The sequence below is a fragment of the Chenopodium quinoa genome, unplaced genomic scaffold (genome assembly GCF_001683475.1).
Source record: "Chenopodium quinoa cultivar QQ74 unplaced genomic scaffold, ASM168347v1, whole genome shotgun sequence".
In the NCBI taxonomy this organism is placed as follows: Eukaryota; Viridiplantae; Streptophyta; class Magnoliopsida; order Caryophyllales; family Amaranthaceae; genus Chenopodium; species Chenopodium quinoa.
In genome coordinates, this window is record NW_018745410.1 from 4020174 (window position 1) to 4037662 (window position 17489).

The following is a 17489-nucleotide window of genomic DNA, read 5'->3' on the forward strand; positions in this document are numbered from 1 at the left end:
TTTGTAAGTTGTAACTCTCTTTCTTTGGTAATAAAATCTTTATTTGCCAAAAAAACAACAACAAAATACACACGTAAGTACACCATCATCCTAATAAGATCTTTTCAGTTACACTACTTCTCACTTAGAGATGGAGAATAGCGAAATTTCGGCATAAAATTTATTAAAAAAAATGAACTAGCCAAGTTTACTATTCTTGGTTATTTTAATCTAAATCAAGTGTGCACAACAAAATCAATTAAGTAGACTCCAGGAAAATTTCAATCATATTATACTTGCAAATTGTTAAATGGTAAAGAAAAGCAATTGGTAGCTTGTTCTTCGATTCTGATCCATAGCCATAGGCCTATAGCACCATATCATAATGCCCTCACACACACTGACACACCTACTACGAGATTTTAACGGGGGCAGGGAGTGTGACGGCACGCGGGATGATTGTTGGGGATTGGGAAGAAGGTGGGGCTGCTCCGGCATGGGTGGGATGGTGGTTGACCGCCGTTCGGATGGGGGATCAGGAAGGGGGAGGAGGATGCTCGGTTTTGTTTTAAATATAATTAATTTTTATTTTTGGTTGTTATATTATTTTAAAAGTGACCAATAAGAAATCGACACGTGGCAGACACCTTCTTTAATAGGCTAACAAGTAAACAAACCGGTCAAGGGACTATTTTGAGCAGATGGGGTATAAAGGTGGGATTGTTTCTAGATTATTCAAAGGTGAGATTATTTTGAGCAGAAGTGACAAAGGTGAGATTATTCTTTTTAATTTTTCCTAATTTAAAAGGGAATAATTAATGGAGTGGTTATTTTTGATCCCCACAATCTCCGTAAGCCATAACATGTCTCATTAATCAAACACCCCCGTAACATTTCCCAATTAACAAATAACAGTTATAAAAATTGCCTTGAATTGAGATTTGAGAATTGAGATTGGCGCATCCGACCAATTCTCGGCGGGGACTAGTGCACTACTCCGTAGTAAACTAATAATCCCACCTGAGCAGTGAGCACCCACACTACTACTCATTCTCTCGCGCCCAAACAGCGCACCACTCTCCTGGAAGGTGGAAGCGCACCACCGAAGCAACGATTACTCGACACTTTTCTCTCGTTGATCTTCTTGCACTTTTCGAGACAATTTCTGTTCAAGAATTCGATGATTTGAATCACACAATTGAGTGATTCATCAGCCAATTTCTTCAATGGCATTGAAATCCAAAGGAAAACAGCTTTCTTTTGAGATCCTTTCTTCCAATTTTCCAGATGATACCATTGTCGATCGTTCAAACTCCGATCCTTTGCCTCAAAACAACAAGTCCAATCGCCGAAGACGAAAGCAAAGGCGGAAGAAATCCACCCCTAATTCACCCTCACCATTTGAATTCAACACCATCTTTGAAAATGGCGGTGATGGTGGTGTTGCCGTATTGGAGGAGGAGCCGTCGATGACTTCACACAGCTATTCGGCGCCGAGTTTCGTGGTTTGTGAGATGAGAGAGGAGAGTTTGAGTACGGTTTGCCAGGTTTCGCAGGGGGAATTACGCCAGAGGAATGTCAGTAGTGGCGGAAGTGGTGGCGGAGATTTGATTCCGGTTGTAGAGGTACCGGAACCCGAGGCGAATTCAAATTCTAATTCGAGATCGAATCTTGTTAATGGGAAGTTGGATACTGCGGAGTCTTTGGATTGGAGCCGATTTATGGCAGAGGAAGATCCTAATTGTAAGAATTTTTACTTCAATTTGGCTTTTCTTGTTCTTGGAAGTGATTAGTTAAAGTTCTGTTTTTTAAATTGTTTGGTAATTTTTTTTGACGGGAAAAAAATAAAAAAAGATATTGTATGAGCTGAACCAAAACTTGATTAGATGCTTGCTAGTAGAATTGAAATCGCGTTCGTCAGTTAGCCCTCTACAGAATTATTTGATGATTGATACAAGTATTTGTTTATTTCAAGTGGTGCATTGTTGATTTTGTTAGAGTTGATAACCGAATGAGATTCTTGCTAGTAACTTGAAATCGCTTTAGTCAATTCGCTGTCTAAATTTGTAGTTATAAGAGCTATGATGAGCTGTAGGGTTAAAAGAGTTTGATCGAGTGATCGATACCATTTCCAACTTTTTTTTATTTTTTTATTATTATTTTTTTTTTTTTTTACATTCATGATAAGCAGCTTTGTTGAGTCTATTCCATGAGATACACCTCGATTTGGAAGCTTTTTTAATTTCCGAATTTTGCTCCATGAGATACAGCTCAACTTTTTTTTTACATTCATGATAATTCTTGATGTGCTAGATAAGTTACATAGTTGAAGGTTGCATATACATTGTATATCTTTTGCAAATTTAAGCTCGTCTTGTATGTTGACATGATCATTATGCTTGTCTTGCACACGCATCAGGCTGTCATCTTTTATCCCTCTGTGTGATGCTAACCACACCACATCCATATACAAATGAAGTCATGTAATGTTTCTGATCTGCTTTTATGCTTGTTAGCTTTCATCTGCTTGTAATCCTCTATCATTGGGTTGTCTTGAACTTGTATATAGATTTTCAGCAAATAATGGTCATTATCCTTATAGCAATGCAGACGAGAATCTGATTAAAGAAAATATTGCTAATTAATTTGAAATAAACTTCCTTCTCCAATAATATGCTCTTGCTCTTGCTCTTGCTATGTTTTTTTAATACTCGTAGATAGCTTATTTCTCTTTTCAAAAACTTTTCTGTGTTACCTAATATACTTGGGCTGCTAATATAAGCCTTTCCAATCAAATGCATTCTCTCTGCATTTTCACTTCAATGTGCTGGCAACTACTGGGTACTTTAAATCTTCACATTAAGCCATAGGTAAATGAGCCAATATCTTGCTACACTGTTGACTCGAATGAACAATACAAGAGGGGGGGGGGGTGAATTGTATTGTAGAGGAAATAGGGTAATTTTTGCGGAATTTATAAAGGAACTCGAATAAAAACTAAAAGTGAAAAGAGAGATTTTACGTGGAAAACTTCTTGGCCCTAATCAAGAAGAAAAACCACGACCACAAGAGATTTTAATCTCAATTCTTAATAATAATAGGGCAAACAACCTATTACAAATTAAGACTCTAAACTCAAGTTCCTCTATGAACTTAAGCTCCCTTCAACTGATCCCTCAACCAGTCGAACTCTCAAACTCTCTCTTTCTCCTTGCTTCACTCAAATCAATAAAACACTCTTAGAGTTTCCCCAAACTCTAACCCAATACAACTCAAAGATTAAACTCTAAATTGTTAAGTACAAAGACACTCAAGGATTCAAGTGGATTATGACTCTTTTTAAAAGCTAAAAGACTGTAATGCTCAAGTGTAATTTTCCAACTGAAAAACCAAGGCTATTTATAGAAGATTTAGGCAGTTGAAATACTCGTTGCCACAATCACCACTCAACCACAACCTCCTTGAAACTAGGAAGTGTAAGGAGTGGGATCTTGGGCAGCAAGTAAAACGAAATACTAGGAAATCAGTTTTGCTGCTCCTAAAATATCTCAATTGCTTTTGACATAGTAACATGCACGTTAAAAGAATATTTTCTAAAACAGATTTTCCAAAGAATAAGATGAAATCAAACCAGAAAATCTTTTTCCAAAAGATATTTTAACTTAAAAGATATTTTCGAAAAATTAACAAGTTAAAATATGGAAAATAAAATCTTTTATCATAAATAAATTTAAATCCACTTAAACCTTAAATTATCATTGTACTTCGCATAAATACAAGATGCCTAACATAAAGATAAAATATATTAGACTCCTTGATACGCTGAGAAGCTTCAGTTCCTCACTAAAGGAACTTCTCTTCGAAGCTTCTGGAGCTTCAGTTCCTTATAAAAGGAACACGACTTGTGATTGACTTCTTTATCCTTCCATAGCTAACTTAGATCTTGTTCCATGCTCCCTTCTCACTCAAGAATTTCATAGCATAAACCTGTCATAAATCAAAGCTAAAAACGAAAGTTAAACTTGTATAGGTTTGCTTAGGTTCCTTGAGTCATCATCAAAACATAAGGTCAACATACACTATTGCTAAGATATTTTGTTATGACACTATTTGTAAGACTCTTTGCTTGACGTGCACTTTGCAAACCTTTGGTACTTCAATGCTATTTTTCTTTGTAGGATAATTGTACTTCCTATTGAGTAGAGATGGCCTAGCCAATTTCATGATAAAATTAGCAATGGTGTAGGATGTATGTGCAAAGAGAGGGTCTTTCATACTTGTATAGTTGTATCTATACTATTTTTGGTGGCTATGCTGGTAGCATGGTATTCTCTTAGAGTTTGCCTTTGATTTGGAACGGGAGCTGCTCATTAGCACTATACTCTTTTACTTTGCTGGCATATCAGGATGGAAACACATATGTATGTAAACAATAAAACAATCCATCCCATCACTTAATGGGTCCTTATACACCTGCATATACTTGTTCATTTATCCATATGTATTACCTGAAAATTAGAAATGAACTGTTATGTATATTCATCATTTCAACCTAATTTGAGGTGGAAGAACCCTTCTAATGTTTTTCAACTTCAAATTACAAACTCCTTCAAAACTAACAAAAACTATAATCTATTATAGATATCACTCATGATAGTAAATTTCTTGTTCCGCAATCGGCTAAGGAGGTTTTTTCTGACAAATTAGTATTGATCTAAGTAACCTTTAAAACTTAAAACTATAGTCGAATCCTCAATAGATACAGCATGTAGAGGGGCAGGCAAGGATCGGCTAGTAATATGTCACATCACAGTTGCTTTACCACCCATTGCATGTGATTAATCTTTCTCATTATTCGTTAAATGCTAATAATCAACCTATACCACATTGCTTGCCATCCTTATTGGTTAACTCAATTTGAAATTGTGATTTCAAGTAGATTTAGAAATTGGCAACCTTCAAAATAAAGCCTCTTGGAGGCTAAATTATTCCTGGTTAAAAAGTTTGGTTGTGTTATCTTCATTTGAACTTAACGTTAGATTTGATTAGCCTTAAAACTTTTAAAGTGAACAGAACGCACCCTTAGAGATTCAACGCTTTTGGCTGATATCAGGTCTTGAAGTAAAATATTTCAACTAATAGTAGGAGTTTCATTTTACAGATTCCAAACCCATAGTACATGACATATTAGATGGCTTCAAAGTTGTGAGCATTTTTTTTTTTCTTTCTAGCAACTTAATCCCTGTAGAGCTGAATTCCGTATATTATAGGGTACCAAAAGAGCCAAGATTGGCCTAACTTTTGTCTGATTCCACGCACCAAAGTCCCTTCCAATTAGTAGTTTTGCAGAGTAATGTCAGCTTTTTTTTGGCTCAAAGGAGCTTGGTTCCTAGTCTCTCTACCTAGATGCTTCTCATGCCTGATGCTGGTTGATATACTTCTATGTGTTTTTCTGCAATAGGGCATATATAGAAAAAGTTTGTTCAAACTTTCATATGGGGTTGTGGCCTTGTTAATCATTTTTTTGTGTGGATGTGTTACTTCCTTAGTCCTCAAACTATTGTCCTCTTAGGCTTAGGTACACATATCAAGAGTAGATTGCAGGTTAGTCTAGTCTTTTTTGGTATATATTGAAAAAAGTATGAAAATGTGATTGCGGAAAAGATAGTGGAGAGTCTCATATCACATAATTTGTAAGAGAGATAATGAGGGTGACATAGTGGCGGACCCCTTATCACATGGGTTGAATGAAAGGGGTTAGGTAAATTTTCCAATTAAGGTAACAAGGATTATAATTTAAGAAAACATGTTATAATTAGTGAAATTCGGCTTATATGCATAAGCAAAACATGGTGGCATGTGGACTTGGACTGTGCTTGTACTGCCCTTTTGAAAATTTTGACTGGTGGGCCTGCGAGCTCTAAGAGACTCAGGCTTGACACTAAGACAGCCATCTTTAGTTGGGTAGCTCCTTTAGATTTTGATAATAATCTCTTTTTAAATGGGGATGTCAAAAATAAATTTCAAGATTGTTGAACTAATTGTAAAAATACTAAAATTTTCTATACAAATAGTTTGTTCTTTTATTGCAAATCATAAAGTGTCTGGAAAATTGAATTAGGGTTACTAATAAATTTGTAATATTCCATTGAATAGTTTAGTTTCATTTAATTGTAGATTTGTAATATCTTAGTTTTGACTTTCTCATGCTACTTTAAACTTAAGGCTTCAATGAGATACTTATTATGTGATGGGTGGGGTATGTCTTTTATATTATAATCATGGATTTATTTATCTCATCTCCTTCACTATCCTCTAGATCCTTTTCCTGTGGAGAATTCACCAATAAAATTCTTCATGGAAGAAATGCACAATGGAAATTCTATTAGAAGCACAACGACACGAGGAACTGAGAAAGAAAGAGAGAGAGTTTATGACACTATCTTCCGCTTGCCATGGAGGTGTGAACTGGTATTTGTTATGCTTCTCTTTCTTTGTATTTATGTTGGAGAAAGTCAATTTTTATGTTGCTTCATGTGTATTGTGATGCATGCTGTTCTTGTTATAATAACATTATTTAAGTGCTATATCATGAGTTTTTCACTACATTTCAATCCATACTGCGTTAGTTATTAAGTATTATTATTGGCTTCATGTCGTGAATTTAAGCTCGATGATTGCTAAATATTTTCTAATATTTATCATAAATTGATGGTAAGGTTTCTTGTTAAGTTTCTCAGGGTGACTTTAATAAGCTCTTTAATGCTACTAGGATTTTATCTATATTTCATCATCTTTATTGCTAATTCATTAATTTATTTTATGCATTGGTTGTCGTTCCGGTTTCCTTATCCATTTTAATTTGTATCTTTTCGGGAAAGAAAATTTTTACTAGTAGTTGTGGGCTTATTGATGTAGAAGAGATTATGTTTTACTTGTTTACTTAAAGCTTAGTATACAATTTTCTCTGGCAGCTTATTGACGTGAGCTTCTTCGTCTGTTTGAATTCGTTTTTGTCGTTGCTGACTATCATACCTATGAGAGCTCTGGTAACCCTATGGAGGCTACTTAGTAAAAGGTTTGTTGCTTACCATTGCTTCATTTTTGTAAGGTTCTTGTGGTTATTTGTGAATCGAAGACAGCTAAGTAACTAATAAGGTGCTCTAGTGCATGCCTGCTCTAAGGGTGTGACATACCCATAATTAACCCAACCCAAACCCACTTAATTTGATCTAAAAGTTAATGTGATAGGTATTGATTAGATTATCACACTATCATAATAGGATGTAGACCTGTAGATGACCCTACTGGCCTAAAAGGGAATAAATGACTTGTCGCCTGAAAGAACTGAACTTGTTCTGAATTACCCGTTCTCTGCCGCTAGTGTAACTTTGGGGTCAGGTGTGAAAAATGCCCAAATTCCCTCTTGGCGAGGTTGTATTTGGTTTGTAAGGGTCAACACTCATTGTTCAATATACCTTCGCCCAATCCAGCAGAAATTTGGGCAAAGGATTAAAAAAAAAATGATGGTGCCAGTTCAGCTGACGATTAAAGTTTCTTATAGGGGGATGATTGTTTATGGAACTGGAGAAATCTCTTATTACTTTGAGGTCAAGGATGATAAGTGACGGGGAAAAACAAAAGATCTAGGAATCTCCTGCATCTGAGATATCTACCATTCAGTTGCAAGCTATTGGGATTCTCCAAGAAGCACAGAAGTACACTGTTCTTTGCTAATACAAGATTCTGATGACAATCTTGGTATCTAGGGTAGTAAACAACCACAAAAGGCTGATAAGGATGATGGTTTTGTCCAAATCCAATGGTTTCACAGCATTTTCTAGGACTTTTTTAGTCGTAGGTGGTGATATAGGATGTTGCAATTTTGTGGTTCATAATCACTAATGAATACTACTATAGTTTATAGTTTCCTTGGTTCGATGTATTGGTAGCTCCTTAAATTTACATGATAATCTAACCATGTTTGTGGCAGGCAGCCCAAAACACCTTCTGCCGCAGAGCTGTCAGATTTTGGTTGTCTCTTTGTTCTAGCTGTTGGAGTTACGCTTTTGGGGCGGACAGGTATGACTATAAGTTCATCTCTCTCTCTCTCTTTCTCTCTCGCATGTGCGTGTGTGTGTGCAGCATAATATTTTGGGAATATTAAGCATAACATTTTCTATTGGACTTTGTGAAGGAATCTGGTGTTTGTAACTCGGTTGTATTTGATTAATCTTTGGACTTATTTCCTTCTTTGCTAATATTTCAGATATAAGCCTCATATACCATATGATTCGTGGTCAAGGAATTATCAAGCTTTATGTTGTCTATAATGTTTTAGAGGTAAGCTATCGTTAGAGATATCTGCATATTGAAGATTTGAAGACAGTTCCTATCTCAAGGTTCTTTTGTCATTTCTTTTAGATTTCCCTGTTTGTGATGTGCAGAACTGGGGCAATGTGTTTCTAATTGGATATTATACTTTCTTTGTTCCATAATGTTTTTCCTACTCACTTTTTATATAGTCAAAGATAAGAAAATTTGACCTTTAGTAACTTCTATAATTGTATAGAAATAATCATATCATGTAGGATCTTGTTGGATTAATTATGTGAAATGTATCAACTTTTATTTTAATCATATAGAAGTAGCACGTAGTCAACTTATTTAAATTGTTATGTTACTGCAAGCCCCGCTTTGCCGGGTCATGATTCTCATTAATGGTCGAATGTGTGCATTGCAGACTGTATAAAAGGCAAATAAGAACTTCATGGAATGGAGGGAATACTAATATACTACTTGAAATTATGCCAAATTGCCATTCTATTTGGACTTCACTTGTAGAAATCCAGTAGGCCTTTAGCTCGAGGAAAAGGAGGTGTTAGGATAACTACCCTATTTATTATGAAGTCTTCCTATACACATTGATTCAGAAATTTTATAATTCACCAATACCAAATCTCCTACAATATCAGCATAGAATCTGAATGCTAAAGATTTCTCCAGTCTTTATGGCTGCCAAAACTTATGTAGGAGTCCTAGAAATGCTCTAAATAAATTTGATTGATGTACTTATTCATTTTTGCAATTTGTTAAGTTAGTGTTGAAGTTTGGATACAAGGATTTGATTTCAAATTCTTCATCTGATTTCAAATTCTGAGTTTTGATTCCTGTTTAAAAATTACTAGACTTCTGAATCCATTATTTTAGATCCTCTATGCTATTTTGGAAGTAATTTAAACTTTGACTTCAAGTGAAATACTTCCTAATCACTGAATAATTATATGATTCTGAAATATTTTGAATACGTTAATGACTAGGAAAACTAACTCAACACTAATAAGTAAAATTCAAACAAAAAAATGGTACATTGGATCTTCTGATATTTGATTCTCTAAGTGATGAAGAAAACGAATTTCAAAATTTGCAATGACCTCAAAAAAAAAAAAAAAAAAGGAAGCTTAATCCCTTCTTCTTCTTCAATTTCAACATAATAGCTTCCAATCCACACACTCGTATACACCATTTTCATTCTCTCTCGTTCTCAAGCTTTTTCTCAAAGTCGATAAGCATTAATATATATGGTTCCTTAGGAGAGAAAAATTGGGGGTATGAACTGTAGAGGAAAGAGAGATTGAGAGGGAAATTGAAATCCTAGTTTGTGTTTTAGGTTTGAGCTGTGGGCTTGTAGAATTAGGTTGTGCAGTATGTTGTAGAGGAGTACAATAATTTCAAATGACATTGTAAAAATTGTAATTTTAAAGCCATGAGCCTTATTGATTGCGTTTGGTATTGGGCCTATTCTACATTTGAAATTCTTCATCTTCCAAACACTTGATTTATCCAATTCCAGAATTTCTAATGAAATTCAAGTGACCAATTACACTATAAATGAATTCTGACTTTTCTAATTGATGTAATCAATCGTCATAATATTAATGAATGACTTTAAAAGCGTAAGAGGAAATCAAATATCTTTCTCCTTTTATCCCTTTACCACTTTTGTAAAAAAAACTCTAGCAAATTTTACTTGTATTCTCTATCTATTTTTCACTTTACACACTTTTTTCCAACTTTTATTCGATCGATTATTTTGCTATACCCATTTTGCTTTTTGGACACTTCCTTGTGGCATTTCATGTTAGCCGACCCTGAATCATTTTGAGGCTAAGGCTTTGTTGTTGTTGTTAGGTCCTTTCTTTTTCTTTTTCTTTTTTGACAAGAAGGTCCTTTCTTTTCAAGTCTCTTTTATTTCTTTCTAGATTTAACTTATTACTTGTATAAATCATGGTTGCCTGCAGCTATGGATATTTGTAACCTTTTATGATAATTGATGATTGATAATGGTAGCATCATAATGATAAATTAAGATTCCTACGCTAGATTGTTGCTTCACCCTGTCTAAATCTTTTTTCTCTTCTCTGTTTCTTTCTTCTATGTTCTATCCTTCACCTGTCTAATTAACTTCATGACTTCATCCCATTATTATTCTATACTACTAATGAAATCAGAAATTGAAACAAGAAAATGACAAAGTGCAATGACTAATAAACCGGAAAAACTTAGATACGAAGTACAGAACAAATATCTTGAATAAAATGAAGAAAAAGTTATTAAATTTAATATATTACTCTACTTGGAATTTGAAAATTTTAAGCCTTTTTTTTATGAGAAAATAGTTGGATCATTTTATGAATGTAATGAGAGTAATGGTGAAGGAGCAAAACAGAAGATAAATATATATCTATTTCAAAACCTGCTGGTACTCACTCTTATAACCAAAGTCAATATGGTCTACTATAAAACAGGTGAGATGCTTTGTGTGGTGAAACAGTGACATGCTTGTCCATGGAAATTAATTTCTCAGGTGTTTCTTTCTTTCTTTTTATTTCGCTGTTAGGTTCAATATTAGTCATAATACTTTGTGTGGGTAAAACATTCAGGATGTGTGGGATGGGAGCCTCATTATGGGTAACACATTCAGGATGTGTGGGATGGGAGCCTCATTTTTATGTCTCTTTCCCATTATTATATAATATTTCAACTGATGTGGTGCTTGGCCTCTAGTACCTATGTGCTATATTGACAGTTTTTGGGTTTTTCACATGCGGAGGCATCCCATGAAAATGAGATTGATGAGCTCGCCACTGTGGGAGGTGGGTGGGTTCTTCATTGGGAAGCTTTTCATAATACAGGAGTAAGGAAAGATGAGAGTGGCAACCTTACTGCTAGATATAATCGTTTCTTATTGTGTGCACGTTAGAGAGACCAAGACTTAGACAGAAAGAGAAACAGGTCTATATGTCTCTTTTCAGCAGCTAGGGTTTTTAGTTAAGACTTTCAATTAATTTTTTACCTTGGCTTGACATTGCTGGGTTGTAAACACACATAAGGCCCTTATGCCTGTTTTTAAACTTCGTTTCAGCATCCCTTTTCTGAAGCCTTTTGTTTTCCAGCTTGGGTTTTCTGGCGTTTCATACCCATACTTGAATGTTCCAAAACTTACAGCTGGGGAAGAACATTTCCTATGCTTGATGGATGAGATCTATAGAATTATCTGCCTCCCCTTCCACACCAACTAAATTTTTTTTAGCATGACCTCCTGATAAGGCTTTCTTCCACTCTAGTTTATGACTATAGTTTGTTATAATAGGTGCTGTACTGATGGTTCCGGCATATTTGTTTTGTTGGCACTTTCGATCCAAAACCAAGATTGTTGTACGTGTTGCTTTTGATATGTTTCTTTTTCCTATTGCTCATTCTGGTAGGGGAGAAAGTAGAATGCATCTGTGAATGTGGCATTGCATATCTAAGCTCATTTTGTGAATGTGTCTGTTGCTTAACATTATTGATTTTTGTAGGTATTGACAAATTCAATTTATTTTATATCCATGGCAGATATTTGATAAACTTTGGCAAAGTTTTGGAGGTGATGTGTTTCAGACATTATTCAATACTGCTGAGGGGTTTGCATGTTCTTCACCAGAGTTATCAAGATATTGGCTGGAAAGATATACCATTGATTTATTGTTGGCTGCAGCTGCTTCAAATATCCTCCATATTGAATATATATGTTTGCTCTTGAAATTATGGTTGTAGTTCTAGTTTTGTTGGGTTCCTTGACTCTTATTCTTACTTGTTCATTCTTTTATATTATTAGCTCAGGCAATAACCTTGTCAACCTGTATAGTGGCTCATAATAATGCTTTACTTGCTCTGCTAGTCTCAAATAATTTTGCGGAGATTAAAAGCAATGTGTTCAAGAGATTCAGTAAAGATAATGTTCATAGCATTGTATACTCTGGTAAGCATTGTTTCTACATATGTAACGCTATCACCAGTAACCATCAATTAACTCTGTTCTCTTTTATTTTCTTTTGGGTACAAAAGAAAAGTGAAATTTTCAGAAACTTAAACAAATATTTTTAAAATAAGATCCAATGAGCAAGTGTAATATAGTAGTCAATGTAACATTTTAATATAAATGCAGCAATGAATATTATTGCTGTTATTAAATATTATTACTGCATCTCCCTGTTGATTTAGGTTGTTGTGATGTGACTGATCACTGATGTCTGATGGTGCTTACTGTGTCTCCTTTGTTCTTTTACATGATTAGATTCAATCGAGAGGTTCCATATCACAGCATTTGTCATATTTGTTTTGGCACAAAATATTCAGGAAGCTGAGGGTCCATGGTTCGGAAATTTCCTTTCTGTGAGTTTGAAGAATATCTTTTCATTAAATTAATTTACAAATAATTTACTGTCACCTTTTTTTTTACGTTACTGAATGTGCTAATTTTGACAGAATGCTCTCTTGGTTTATTTCTCCGAAATGGCAATTGATGTCATTAAGCATTCATTTATTGCCAAATTTAATGACATAAAACCCATTGTGTACTCTGAGTTTCTTGAAGACCTCTGCAAACAGGTACACTACTTGCTTTATTATGTTGCAGATCGTGCATGCATGTAAGCAGGGAGATTGTGCGTTATTCTATGTTATTGGCCTTGCTTCACCTCATGTTTCAAGCCTGTACTCCAGGTCTCATATTGCCTAAGTATGCATTGTACCTCATGCCTTTTAAACATCCCTTAGCTTTTCATCCTTTTGCTTTTCTCACTGATACAGAGGGACAGGGACTGTTCACCACTTATTTGTTGGCTATTGACTTTTAGTTATGGGAGAACGTGATAAAATATAAAATGAGAAAATGTGATAGTGTCTTAAAGAATTGGTTTGGATTCATGCTGCACGATCTACAATAGACAAAAAATGAGTACTATAGTGCAAGAAAGAAGGACCTACACATGGTCTTTATTAATATAGAGGTGTCTGACAAGGTACTGAGAGATGCTTTGCTAAGAAATGACGAAGAAGGTAATAACATTGTGGGGTAAGATGTATGGGCGTTTGGTAGTAAAAGAGGTCTGCCAAAAATGCAATAAAGTGAAGTGTGAACTATCTATGACGGTTGAAGATAAGAAAGTATTAAGAACTACTCTGTAAAAAGGAAGGCAATAGTTGGTACAAAACTACAAACAGCTAATAATACCATCTTGTCAAATATTCCATCTCCAAATAAGGCCTTAATCTTTAAGACTTTATTTCCGCATGTGTAGTGTTATTATTATTTTTATTATTTTGAATTTGTACTTACCACGGCTTATGTTTTTCTTACTTTAGACTCTGAACATTCAGACTGATGCTGAAAAAAAGACGCTCACTTTCGTTCCTGTGGCCCCAGCTTGTGTGGTAAGTTTATTTTCTTTTATGTTGTACCTTGGGGAAATTCTTCCTGTATGTATTTGTCATCTCTTTGTGTCATGTACTTAGAGGCAGAGCGCTAGACTGCATATCTTCTTTTTGAAATATCTTTTGTGGTATATATGGGGCTCTGGGTAAATCTTCTATCTTTTACTTGTAAACACCAGGTCATCAGGGTGCTCACCCCTGTATATGCTGCTCGTCTTCCCTGCAGTCCTCTGGTTTGGAGACTTTTCTGGATTTTATGTTTGACAATGTTGACCTATGTGATGCTTGTGAGCCTGAAGGTGATGATAGGGATGGGGCTTCAAAAGCATGCAGCTTGGTACATCAAAAGGTGCCAGAAGAGGAAAGTTCACTCTGACTAAATGACATTGTTATGAGATAGGACTGATTGCTGATGATCGGAAGTGGAGGGTCACCAAGGTAAATGTCTTACCTTTTGGGTATGGGGATCAACACAAGTCGAAAGGCCGAATCTTGCTGAATGGGTTATACTCTGATTTAGATATTGTGTGAACCATGATGAACAAATGCTTGAGTTGATGGTATTGCCTTAAAAATCTTCATAGTTCCAGCCACTGCAATCGTCTCGAACAGAAATGTGTATATAGTGGCAAGCGGACACAAATTGATCATTCATTGCTACTCTTGTTTAGTGTGAAGGAGAGGAATCCACAAGGCCAAATGGTTGAACACGGTGATAGGGCAAAAGGTTGTACTTTGTTCTTCGGAGGATGCACAACTGTAAACCAGTTTGGGGGTTCTTTACATGAAATTGAGATTTTCAGCGTGTATGGAATGGGAGAGAAAATGGGGGGTTCAATGTTTGGTTAGCAAGAGATCGATGCCTTTAACGTTGTTTATATATAATGTAGATGAGCATGTTGATTGATTTTCAGTTAGCACAAGTCATACATGCATTAATCTCACTGAAAGGTTTCTGGAAACACCTAGTTGGCTTCAAAATATTCAACATATCGAGGCATTTCTAGCAGCTAACTGATAGCCATTTTTTTTTGACGGGAACTGATAGGTATTTGATAAGTGCCTAACGTGACATTTTCGTAAACAAAAACTTTTGTATATATCCGGTTTACACTAATATTAGTGTACATCGAGCAGTATAGAGGTAACTTTAAGTCAATTTAGGATAACTTTTTGCCTTTTTTTGGGTAACTTTAAACATAATATGATTTTTTTTACAAATCGAAAAAGAAAAGTTTTATAAGGGTGATAAAATTACTTTCAATCACTAATAATTAAATTTTAGCCATTTAAAATGTTATTCGTTACCAATAAAACGTAGATTATTTTTATTTGTATTGGGTTACTTTTATACATATTAGGGTAACTTTTATTCATTTTAGGGGTAACTTTTATTCATTTTAGAGGTAACTTTTGATCACTTTAAGAGAGATTTAAAATGGATGTACCCGATTTTTTTAAAAGTTTGTGTTTCGTAAATATTGGCAAATTGGGTTGTCAAATAACGTCACTTGTCATTCCAGTTAGGGGTGCTCATAACCGGGTTTTCGGGTACCCGGAAGTGCGGGTAGTTATTTAAGCGGCCCATTACCTGACCCGCTAAAAGCGGGTACCCCCGTTTTTATCGGGTACCTTCCCCGGGTACCCGAAATTTTAACATATATGTTTGTTTAAAAAAAAAAACATGTCGTAATATGGCCTTAAACCTGCCGTTTTAATAGATAAAAACAAAACAACCAAATAAATTACAAAGTCCAAACAATATTCTCAAAGCCACAAATCAAACTAAGTGGGAGAGGGAATAAATTCTGTCACTTGTGAGTTGTGACATCCGAAGCTTCAATAGTTTCATCAATGATAATTGTTGGTTGCTCCAAAGCCAAGTCTATAATCCCTACACAAGATAAATCATTCAAAGAAAAACATAAATCAATTGTAGAATATCACCAAGGATAAAAAGTAAAGAATTAAGCAATTAACCCCAAAAAATCGAGCAAAGAATTAAGCAATTAACCCCAAAAAATCGAGCAAAGAATTAAATAATTAACCCCAAAAAATCGAGCAAAGAACTAATAAACTAACAAGAAAAGAATTAACGTACAAGCAAAAAATTAAGCAATTAACCCCAAAAAATCGAGCAAAGAATTAATAAACTAACCTTGCGCGGCGGATCTGAGGTTGCCCGAGAGGGTCTGACGGATCGGAGGTCGCCTGAAAGGGATTGACGGAGGTCGCCTGAAAGGCATTGACGGAGGTCGCCTGATAAGGAGGAAGGAGATTGCCTGGGAGTGTTTGAGAGTGTGTGTTTGATAGTGAAAGAGGCGAGAGAAAAGGAGAGGGGTTAGTGTGCGGCTACTAAGAGAGTAAGAGGAAAGACCCTAATTCCCTAAAGGACTTCCAGCTAATAAAATTATAAAAAAAAAAAAAAAAAAATTCCGGGTATTTAACGGGTACCCGATACAGTCAGAGGTCGGCCCATTACTCGACCCGCGAAACTTATATTTTTAACGGGTCGGGTACCCGACCCGCAAATTAGGGAAAAAAATCAAAAATACCCGTCGGGTACTTTGCGGGTCGGCGGGAAAACGGGTCGGGTCAAACGGGTCGGGTATTTTTGAACACCCCTAATTCCAGTGGTACGTAGTTGTACCAATGACACTTCCAATGATACTTATTAAAACTAGTGGTACACTATAAGTTTTCAGTGGTATTAGATTGTAGTCTGTTTCACTTTTTTTTTTTTCCTCTCTGATAAAAGTAGGTGATGGCCAAACCATCTACCTGTCTTTCTTTCTCTCTTGCACATACTTTTACTTTGTCCCCGTATTACTTTTTAACTAGATTAAGTCCTATACAAGGCACAATTGTTACTAAATTCTACGAAGTTAATTGTGGCAATACAAATTCATTAATAATAATACATCGACTACATCAATATTTTTTATACTTGTACAGCTATCAAGGTTATTGAAGCATTAGACTTTATTTTGTTAAAAACAAAAATAATAAGGTATATGAGATTTTATATATACTAGGGTAGCCAATGCGCGCGGCTATAGCTAGTTATATTCGGAATCACTTTCGGTTTCGTCTTACATTACAAATTTTGTTATTGACAGCATAATGAGAGAAATATGTAAAGAAATATATTTAGGGGTATAAATGTCCACACATTTTTTTAAGAGTTAAAATAAAGTGGTAATTATCATTAATAAAGGCAATAATTAATAAACATTTTAAATGGTATAATTGTCCAAATTAAACACTATTCATTTATAAAACTTGTATATATTGATGAGGGTATATATGTAAATACACATTTTGAAAGATAACGCTATTCATAAGAGTAAGCTTGTACGTTTTATAAAAAAAAATAAGATAAGAAATAAAAATAATAATGAGAGAAATATATAAAGAAATAGATTTAGGGGTATAAATGTCCACGTATTATTCTTAAGAGTTAAAATAAAGTGGTAATTATCATTAATAAAGGCAAATAAATAAATAAACATCTTAATTAGATGGTAAAATTGTCCAAACACTTTTATAAGGTAGGGAATTATAAAGAAATATGTTTAGGCAAATAAATAAATAAATAAACATTTTAGATGGTATAATATAATTGTTCAAACACTATTAATTTATGAAACTTGTATATATTAATGAGGGTAGTGGTGGAATTAGGGGGGGGGGCATGGCCACCCCCTTGGCCCAAAAAATTGTTTAACGCTAAGCCCAAATATGTTTATATA

At 34.9% G+C, this 17489-nt stretch overlaps 1 protein-coding gene and 1 long non-coding RNA gene across 2 annotated transcripts; one reads left to right on the forward strand and one right to left on the reverse strand.

The window, feature by feature from the left end:
• Positions 1–856: 856 nt before the first annotated feature.
• Positions 857–14988, forward strand: LOC110713114 (protein POLLEN DEFECTIVE IN GUIDANCE 1-like). Its single transcript, XM_021891574.1, has 11 exons — positions 857–1722; positions 6299–6450; positions 6954–7057; positions 7973–8061; positions 8249–8322; positions 11878–12028; positions 12116–12283; positions 12599–12696; positions 12790–12912; positions 13669–13737; positions 13917–14988. Exons 1-11 carry the CDS (start codon positions 1206–1208, stop codon positions 14115–14117), a joined length of 1746 nt encoding a protein of 581 aa, XP_021747266.1. The 5' UTR covers positions 857–1205; the 3' UTR covers positions 14118–14988.
• Positions 14989–15422: 434 nt separating this feature from the next.
• Positions 15423–16242, reverse strand: LOC110713115. The gene is made up of 2 exons (XR_002509771.1): positions 15896–16242; positions 15423–15631 (listed from the first exon to the last, which is right to left on the reverse strand). It is a non-coding gene; the product is annotated as an uncharacterized LOC110713115 (long non-coding RNA).
• Between the last annotated feature and the right edge of the window lie 1247 nt (positions 16243–17489).